At 40.2% G+C, this 10,425-nt stretch overlaps 2 protein-coding genes across 2 annotated transcripts in view; both read left to right on the forward strand.

Annotated features, from left to right (window-relative positions):
* Agbl4 (AGBL carboxypeptidase 4) overlaps positions 1–10,425 on the forward strand; it is a 1,414,634-nt gene that overhangs the window by 1,164,057 nt on the left and 240,152 nt on the right. The window lies entirely within an intron of this gene.
* Bend5 (BEN domain containing 5) overlaps positions 10,083–10,425 on the forward strand; it is a 46,679-nt gene continuing 46,336 nt past the window's right edge. Inside the window, 3 exon segments of the mRNA XM_015485025.2 lie at positions 10,083–10,358; positions 10,360–10,422; position 10,425. The exon segment at position 10,425 is cut by the window's right edge and continues 72 nt beyond it. Of these exon segments, the coding sequence (XP_015340511.1) occupies positions 10,251–10,358; positions 10,360–10,422; position 10,425 (172 nt within the window). The 5' untranslated portion in view covers positions 10,083–10,250.

Raw genomic sequence — 10,425 nt, forward strand, 5'->3', positions numbered from 1 at the left:
TATGTCAAAAATATATATATATATATATATATATATATATATATATATATATATCCTTTTGCCATCATAGAATAAAACCTTAGAAGTAAAGATATTTTAAATTCTTGATTGGCATTAATAGGTGACCATTTTGTGCTACTAAATAAGTTTTGAAAAAACAAAAGTAAGTCTTTATGTTGTGACTTGGTATACACTCCCACATACCATGATATAGGATGTAAATATCAGTGGACTCTGGAGTACTTCTTGGAAAGTAAAGTCTGAATGATAATGCCTGCCAGGATCTTACCTGGACATAACAAAGGGGCCTGGCCATCCCTGAAGAAACCAGACTATGATACTCTGAGAATATATGTTCCAGCATCTCCCCATCCTAGCCAAAGGGCACAAGACCTCTCAATGAGGCAAGATGAAGACTCAAAGGGATCTATAATTGGGGTAGAAGTGCAGGGATGGGGCTCTAGAGTTAAATGGTTTACCTAGGATTGAATCTTGGCTCCACCATTTACTCTTCTGTGACCTTGGGAAAATAACCTAGCATGCTTTGATTTTCTAAATGAAACTAAGCATGATATAGCATCTATCATCAGCCAGGACTGCCCTATGAAAAATTCATGTAAAGTCTGGGGCAAAGCAAGCATTCCTTAAATGTCCGTCCACTGCTATTATTCCTATTATTCTGGTTCACCCAATCAATTGCAGGGTGAAAAACTTTTGTAGGGGGGAAATTGAACACTTCTCAAAGAGATTGCTTTGGAGCTGATTCCTTTTTGAGGGGGACTCAGAGAAGCCTCTATCCCCACCCTGTAACACTTGGTGATTACCAACTCCCTGACCACTACTAACAGAGGATATAAAACAAGAGGAATCTGCTTGATCAGTTGGTAACCTCAGAGAGCTTCAAAAATTCAGTTCTCTGGAATAGAGAGGCCATAATTTAAGAAACCCTAGAAAATGCCCTTAAATCTTGAGTATTTACAGGATTATTGGTTACTCAAGACATGAATGCTTGGGATAATAGATATTGGAATTTCCCATAAGGTCTAGTTTTTGGATTTCTAGGTAGAAACTCAAGCCTCTTGGAGAAGGGCAGCAGAGACTAAGTCCCAAAGTCCATTTACAGCAAGCAGTTCACTGCCTTCGGAAACTGAGGAAGTTCTGCTTCCAAACAGCTATCGAAATCCAGGATTTGGATCAAAAAAACACAGGTTCAAGTCTTCTCTATGTGGTTTTAAACAACTTCTCTCACCTCTCTAAGTCTTAAGTTTCCTTGTCAGAAAAATGGAGATCATAATAGTACTGACCTTATGGGGTATTTTGTAAATAATAAAAGAACTAATACATTAAGCAGCCAGTACAGTGCCTGTCATGAACATCAATAATTGTTAGTTCTGTCTTCATTGCCTTTCCTCTGATTTTGTGTTGAATTTATGGTGTGGCTATGAGACATACTTAAGAAAATAGTCCAGAGTTCATAGTTCTTCTATAATGGCTACTTCTAAGATGACTTAACCCTCAGAATGGTATTCTCACTTGTACCTTTGACCCAGAATGGTAACCTAGAGTTATCCAACAAAAACATAGGAATAAATGACAGAATAGTCATACTCCGGTCCTATAAAGGCCTGTGAAGGGCAGGCATTTTGAGTCACTGGATGAACAGAGACTGAACAGAGAACTAGCATGTGCTCTTTGAGGGAAGATAATTCAAATAATGTTGGAATCAGTAGAAGACTAGAATTCTGCAGGAATCACCCTGAATAGATGTTTATAATGACTTCAAGCTAACAGCAGAGCAAGAAAGAATTCTAGCCTTGTGGAATGATGCAGGATCACCATCTTGTTTCCTGGGAGTCCCATTGTCAGTAACTTTCCTGATACTATTTTGTCATTATTGGCATTAGTGTATGTCAACTATGTTAGTTGTGTTATTAGTTGTGTCAATTTGACTATTTTTTCCTTTCTATGCATTTTCTATAGTTATTTCCATTTTGTTCTCTCTTCATATTTTTAAAAACATTTTGAAAATGTTGTCCTTTTTAGTCATGCAAAGGGAAAACTAGAAAAGGGGTTTTTCTTGAGCCTGATTGTGAGAACCAGACATGTTGGGGACATAGAAACAGAGAGACACTCTCAAAAGGAAGGTGAGACAGAGGAACTAAATAGGGCTCTTGGTATTCCTCTCTCTTCTTGCCTCTGAGGGTCTCTTTCTTATCCAGGGTCTATGTTTTATATACATACTCTTTCAATAAGTGCTTATTTAAGGTCTCCCATACGCTAGGATACAAGTGAAGAAAACAGATAGAGTCCTTTTTCTAATGGAGATTTTGATCTACTGGCATACACAGAATAAATACATAATTATGTACTGTGATAAACTCTAAGAAATCTAGAAATTATGCAAGTATGCAACATTCCAAGGGAGATCAGAGCAAGGGAGGACTTTCCTGAGGAAAAAACACAGAATGAATGAATTTAAAAGGGGAATCAGAAGCAGCAACTCAAACCAGTTGGCCCCCAATTGAAATTCAGGATTGAGGCAAATTGCATTTTTCCAATGTAGCCCCATTTTTTTTTCCTTTCAAAACCAATTCAAATGTTGTTCCCTCATGACAATCTCTTCTGTTCATCTTCTTTTTGTCTTTCTTTAAACAATGGGAATCCACTTGTTTTGTGTTGCTTATATAGAGTACACACTGCTAGAGTAAAATGATGGGATTTAGATCATCCAGCTAACCAACTCCCATTTGTGACCCACAGGAGCTCATAATGTAGCCACAATCTGGTTTGTTGGGCTTGACTGTGGTTGGCTTGAAGTTCAAGCCAAGATGCACATTCACAAGGCTTCAGGTTGCTATAAATGTTTCTGCAGTTTACATTTTGTACAATGCATAAGTTTTTATTTCTTCTAAAAAATATTTAACAAAGTCAATTTGAAAGAATTAAAGGCCCCAAACACAATATTTTGAAAGTGTTTTCTGCAGGTTTGGACAAGACCCATAGCCTCAGAGAATTTTAAACATTTGAGATCTGAGAGCTTCTTTGGTGACTGTGACCTGTGATCACAGGTTATGCATTAAAGAGGAAGGCACTTGGACAGAGGCATTCTGGGGTGCTTCTTGGAAAATCATCAGCATTGTTTAGCTTATTATAGTCAATCTTACTGAATTAAAGTTTATTGAGCACCTTACTCTATGTAAGAATAGGGATAAGAACTCTTATAGTAACTATAATAATAATTATGTAATAACAAAAGTAGCAACTATCATTTCATTGAAGACTCACTTTGTGCCACTGTGCCTAACACTTGACATGCATTATCTCATTTAATACTCATAGCAAAACTAGGAAGTTGTATTAATATTCTACTAAAGAGATGATGCTTGGTGAGCTTAAGAAACTTGACCATGGTACACACACAGTATGGTAAAGCTTCCCATAATAGACCATAATTTGGATACAGAGCCTAAAACTATAATATACTGTCTTATTTTTAAATCACATGTCAATTTTCAGATGAAGAAATTATAACTCAGAGATCAAATTTGCCTGATGTTACACAGACATTTCAGAGCCCTGTATATTTTTCCAGAAAATAGTAGTAATATCTAAGACTTGATAAGAATTTCTTATGTCTGATATGTTACCTTAAAATATTATAACTCAGAGGTGCTCAACTTTGTCTAATGTTAGAGTAATCCGGGGATTTTTAAAAACAAAACAAAACAATACCCATGCCTCCTTGGACTCACTAAATCCAGAGCTCAGGAAATAGGACCTAGGATTGGAATACCATTTAAGTTTCCCTGGTGAACCTGCCTTGGTTACACAATATCATCTCAGGTGAGAAAACTGGGACTCAGGGAAGTAAAGATAATAGAAAAATCACTGGTGGGTACCAGGGGTTAGGGGTAGAGGGGAGGGTGAATAGGTAGTGCACAAAGAATTTTTAGGGCAGCGAACATACTCTGTATATCGTGGTGGACACATGTCATCATACGTTTGCCTAAACCTATAGAATATATAACACTGAGAGTGAACATTAATGTAAGCCATGGACTACTGGTGATAATGATGTGTTCATGTAGGTTCATCAGTTGTGACAAATGTACCTCTCTTATGGGGATGTTGGAAATGGGTAGGCTACATGTATGGGGAGTAAGGGGCATATGGGAAATCTCTGTGTCTTTCGCTTAGTTTCAGTAAAACTACTCTGAAAAAAAAAAGTCTTTAAAAAATGTAAAAGGGAGAGACTTGAAAAGTCAAATCAAACATTACAGGAAAAAAGGCAAAATCATGAAAAAAATGTGATCAATCATTAGCAGAGAGGTTGAAAAGACACGCTCCAATTGCTTCAAAAATTCACAGAACCCAGGTCTCCTTAAAATAGTTTTGCAAAGTACATTGAGAATTCCATGCAGTAATGTGAAACATAAGTCCCACTGCTGCCACCGAACATGCTTCAGCTGGCTTAGCCAAAGGAGCTTGACACGAACCCAAGGCTCTTCAGAACTCAACAGGAGAGTATAATGGAGACGCAGACGCAGCTGAAAAGCTGCCCCAGATGTGTACATTTTCTGCTCCATTAAAATGACTTGGATGAGAGGCAAAGTACATTTGGCACACAGAAAAAGAGAGCCAGGGGAGGGGTGGGACAGGACAGGCAGCCTCATCACAGGCTTCTTCTCCCCAGGCTTGCCTCCCCTCCAGGCTTTCCCCACACTGCCTAGGGCAAGCTGACTAAAATGAAAAAAATGACCATGAGCTCTCCAGAGCTCCCTAGAGCCAAACTCTTTTGCGTAAGACTCAATTTTCTTGACTATGTCAGGGGGTTAATAACCTTCTTTTCAAGGATTTGGTGTGAAATTTTATCACATATAGACAGTGTCTAGCATGCATGGTCACAGTAAACTTGGAAGGACAAGCATGTATTCCAATGATCATCGCTGAACCCAGGTCATATTAGGAGAGATAGGTGAAGGAAGTGAAGATGTCTGTGCACAAGACAGACAAGATCCAGGGGAGACAGGATCTGGAATTTTCCCATATCTGAAGGGCTGACACAAGACTCTGGTAAACCTATTCTGGCAGCTACAAGGTGAAAGACAGTACAAGGAAAGATCTTTCTAACAGCTAGCAGTATCCAAAAGTTAAGGGATGGCAGTAAACTTCCTGACATCAGAACTGCATCAAAGGCATTTGAATGACCATTTGGCAAGAATGTTGAAGAGAGGATTCAACCATGATTTGGTTGAAGTTGATGATTTAAATGGCCTCTTTAAGTCAGGAATTTGTAGTTTTGAACTATCTTTGCTTGCCAATGGATGAATCACCAACATCTTGAGTTTCTGGGATGGATAAAGCCCGGGGCTCTGGTCTCTCGTCCAAGCAGAGGTACTGTGACTCAGTTTTCACCCGGTGGGGGCGGGGAGAGGCACAGTATAGCACAGGGTGGATTCTCCATGTGACCTGTGTCAGTAGATTGAATGTGTGAGTCATTCAGGAAGCAGAAACTGGGTGTCTTTGTTGTCCATGGGTGGTGTCTCTGAGCATCCTGTGCCTGCCATTGCTTCTCCATAATCCATTCTGTAAACCTACATGCAAAATGCACTGGAGTCTGTGTGTATTTGACTCTGTTGGCATCCATTTTCATTGTCTGTTCTTTTCTTCTTTTGAGGTTCTTGGGAAATGGAACTACTCCCTTATGATAATGATTTATGTTGACTTGGGCAAGAGGAATTTTTTTGAACCTAAGGGTACAGTGATATTTAATATGTTCATGAATATTTTGGTCAGGAGTGGAAGCAATGTTTGGCCCTTGGGTCACTGGGGATGGGAAAGACAGAGTTGGGATTCAGCTCCAACTTTGAAAAGGAGGAGTAGGCTTTTAAGAACAACCCTGGAAGTGGTCTGTTATTCATGCTTTCTCTGTGTCTCCTTTTAATACATTTGTTCTATAAGCATTTGCTCCCCAGCCCTAGGCTAGGTACCTGAAATGCTAAAGTTACTAGAATCTGCCTTAAAGAGCTCTCATAATAGAGTGGGTATAAAAGGTTCTGAAATAAAATAGTACAAAGAGGTCTGCCTGAAATCTGGTTATCCATATAGAGAAGAATGAAACTAGATCCCTGCCTTTCACCCTGTATAAAAGGCAACTCAAAGTGGATCAAAGACCTAGGAATTAGTACAGAAATTATGCAACTGCTAGAAGAAAATGTGGTGTAAACACTACAACATATAGATGTAGGTGATAACTCCCTCAATTGGACTCCTAATTATCAGGAAATAATACTAGGAGTTAATAAATGAATGGCATCAAATTAAAAAGCTTCTGCACAGTAAAGGAAACAAGAGCATAAAGGGAGAACCTACAGAATGGGAGAAAATCCTTGCTACCTATTCTTTCAACATAGGGTCAATATCCACAATATATAGAAATTCAAAACACTTATCTTCAAACATAAGAAAAACACAGCTAATAAATGGGTAAATGAACTAAACAGACACTTCTCAAAAGAATAAATATAAAGTTAACAAATATATGAAAAATGCTAAATATCTTTAACAACTAGGGAAATGCAAATAAAAATCACCCTGAGATTTTATATCACTCCAATTAGAATTGCAATCATCAAGAATACCCGGGCTGGGGGCTGTAGCTCAGTAGTGAAGCACTTGTCTTGCAAGAGTGAGGCACTGGGTTCGATTCTCAGCACCATATAAAAATAAATAAAAGACATTGTATCCATCTATGACTAAAAAATACTTTTAAAAAAAGAATATCAACAATAAGGGCTGGGATTGTGACTCAGTGGTAGAGCACTTGCCTTGCACGTGTGAGGCACTGGGCTCAATCTGCAGCACCACATAAAAAAATTAGTAAATGAAATACAGGTATTTAAAAAAGAATATCAACAATAATAAATGCTAGAGAAGATATGGATTTACACTGTTGGTGGGACTGTAAATTAGTACAACCACTATGGAAATCATATGGAGATTCCTCAAAAAGCTAGGCATGGAACCACCATACCACTCCCTGGTATTTATCCTAAAGAATTAAAAGTCATCATACTATAGTAATACATGTATTCCCATGTTTGTAGCAGCACAATTTAAAATAGCCAGACTATGGAACCAGCCTAGGTGTTTGTTGATGAATGGATGGATAAAGAAAATGAGGTATATATACACAATGGAGTTTTACTCAGCCATAAAGAAGAATGAAATTATGTTATTTTCAGGAAAATGGATAGAACTAGAGAGCATTATATTAAACAAAATAAGCTGAACTGAGAAAGTCAAGAGTTGTATGTTTTCTCTCAGACATAGAAGTTAAAGAGAAAAAATGGAAATAAAAGAAGGGAGACCAGCAAAAATGAAGGAGACCAAGGGGAGGGAGGAGGAGAAGGAAAGGTGAGGTACTGGGAAGAAAACTGACCCAATTATATTGTTATATACATGTATATAACATGTACAAATATGTTAACGACAGATCCTATTAAGACAACTAATTTTAACCTACCAGTGAAAGAAAAATCTGGAGGGAAAAAAGAAAGGAGCAGGGAAGAAGAAAGGAAGAAAGAAAGAAAACTATTTGAGTATGGAATGGTTAGGAAAAGCTTCACAAAAGAGATGAGATTTGAACTGGTCTTCACAGTAAGTTGAGGTCACCTATACACTCTATGAGGAAAAACTTCAACAGAATGAGGACAGAGCAAGCACAAGGGTTAGGGACCTGCTTAAACATGCTGTCTTGGGAAATGTCAAATAGTTTATAGTATACTCTGGAATGTACTATGTCCAGAAAGGTGATGAGAGGCGATACTGGTAACATGTTTTGGGATTGACCCTCATTTAGCTGCAGGGAGGAGACTGGCCTTGGTGTACCTGAAATCATTCTGCAAACACTATCTAGAACTTCGTGGACTTTTTAATAAACACTTGTTGATTCTGCCTGATCTGTCTTGTGAATTATCAGAAATCTTACTACACATTACATCCACTTGACCACCATAGAAATGAATTCTTAAAATAAAAACTCAATATCAGCCAAAATAAATAATAATCAGGAAGGTAAATAGGTTGGAACAACTCATGAGTGGTGACTTTCTTTTCTACAAGTGTGTGGGGCAAAATGATCCATATCTGCATCAGAACAACTTCATGTCTGGTTGGCACTGGGTTGGTTTGAGGGAATTTGATCTGATTTATTTGGATCTGAGAGCTATGTGTTGGTATAGCATAAAGTACTCCCCAGATCACAGTGAAATAATTTGGGAGGTTTGACTTATCTTCTTCATCATTAGTGTAGCTGATCTGAAATGTGAGCACAGTCCTTTAATTTTATAATGTTAATTTTTTTATTATAAAGTAATACTGTGTGAAAAAATAGACATGAATATAAGTATACACACTGTAAGAAAATAAATACAAGAGTACAATGGAAAACAAAATCACCCACCAATACTAGAAACTCACAGAATCACTGGCATTTTGGTGCACTTTATCTTTTGTTACAGGTTAAATTCATTAAAATGATTTTTAATATAATATTTGAGTCTGCTACCTCCATTAAGCATTCTTCTATAAGAATACTTTTCTGACTATAATCTCATTACTAGTTATGTTTTCTTAATACTCCCAGACTAGATTGTAAAGGTTGCAAGGAGGGGGAAGGTGTGTTATTCATACAGTAACCTAATTTTGGCAAAGGAATCTGACTGAGACTCAAGTTCTGATACACTAACATTACAAGGTCCAGGAATCCTGGTGTTTGTCCTTTCTTTTCATCTCTATATCCCAGAATCTGACATGTAGTGTATACCTAATGAATATTGATTGCTTGAATAAAAGAATGAATGAGCTAGGCAACTTAGTGTGACCTGCCTCAAAATAAAAAAATAAAAATAAAAGGACTGGGAATGTAGCTCAGTGGTGGATTGTCCCTAGGTTCAATCCCCGAGATGGGTTAATGTGGATTTTTAACTTATTCTTTTTCACCCAAGGTTCATTGAGACCCTCTGAGCTAGGCAATGTGGATCTAAGTAGCAATATTTGATACAAAGCCCACTGAGACTACAAGTGCAGAGCCCCTTAGTTTCCTTCCACTGACACAAAAGTCTTGTGGGGGGTGGGGGAGAGACCAAGTTCCTGTCTTCCCACTGTTAAATTAGGGATAGAGCAAAGACTGCTATTCCATGGAGTAGTGGAGTAATATTCCTGATCTCCTGAAAGTGATCCAGCAATGTCTAGCCTCTACCACAGCCCCCAGAGCCTTCTACTCCCTGCTTCAGCCCACCTGGTCCTGGTTCAGGGGCAGGCATGCTGTGGAGGAGTATCTCTGTTGCAAAAGACCTTAGGGAAGAGGGGTGCCACTGCTCCCTTAGTATGAGAGCAGCCATTCACAAGCCCTCCACCACCCCAGCCAGCTGGTCCAACTGGAAAGCCCAGATAAGTTTTAGTTCTGGCCAAAACTGGTTTGGCAGCTTTGGGGGTACGTTTCTGGATGACTGACCCTCCCCACAGCAGGTGCTGGCAGTTTTGCCAAAAAAATAAATAAATAAACAAACAAATAAAATAAAAAAGAAGAAGAAAAAGAAAAGGAAGAGGGAAGGGGGGAGGTGTGGGGTTGTGGACTAAAGAAGCTGAAGAGGATGGCTAAATTTGAAACACTCCAAACTTCTGCTCGCTTGCAAGAAGTGCAAGTTTACACTTTAGGATTGCCCCCACGCACTCTCGCTGCATTCATTTCTCACACACTCTCCTTTGTAAGGCAGTTTTGTTGCAATGCAATTTGTTTTGCACCGAGATCCTTGAGGCTATATAATTGTAGCCCAGCGCGCGAATTTTAGTCAATGCTTTCCACCGCACCCTATGCTATTGTTGTTGTTGTTGTTATTATTATTGCAATTGCATCTCTCCGCTCTTTCCCCTCCCTACCCGAATCGCGCTCCGGCTGTGATTGCTCGGGTCTGACTTTGCGAGCGGCGGTGCGCTTCCAAACCCCCCTTATCCGCCCCTCGCCCCCCTCTCCCCCCTCCCTCCCTTTTCCGCGCCCAGGCGAAAGCAGCCGATTGGCAGAGCGGTGCTTTCAGGAACAATAACAGTGGGGGGAGCCCGGTCCCGGGGAGCCGCCCCCGCCCCCCGGCCCGGCAGCGCGGGCCCGCGCCCCCCCGCCGGCGACCCCACCTCTGCGCCCGCCCAGCGGGCTGACCAGCCAGACCGGGGCCCGCCCCCGGCCGCCCACCATGTACGCCTTTGTGCGGTTCCTGGAGGACAACGTCTGCTACGCGCTGCCGGTGTCGTGCGTGCGCGACTTCAGCCCCCGCTCCCGGCTGGATTTTGACAACCAGAACGGTGTACGCGGTGTACCGGGGTCCCGAGGAGCTGGGCGCCGGGCCCGAGCCGCCCGCGCCCGCCCGC

The sequence above is a fragment of the Marmota marmota genome, unplaced genomic scaffold, assembly GCF_001458135.2.
Source record: "Marmota marmota marmota unplaced genomic scaffold, marMar, whole genome shotgun sequence".
NCBI classification, from domain to species: Eukaryota; Metazoa; Chordata; class Mammalia; order Rodentia; family Sciuridae; genus Marmota; species Marmota marmota.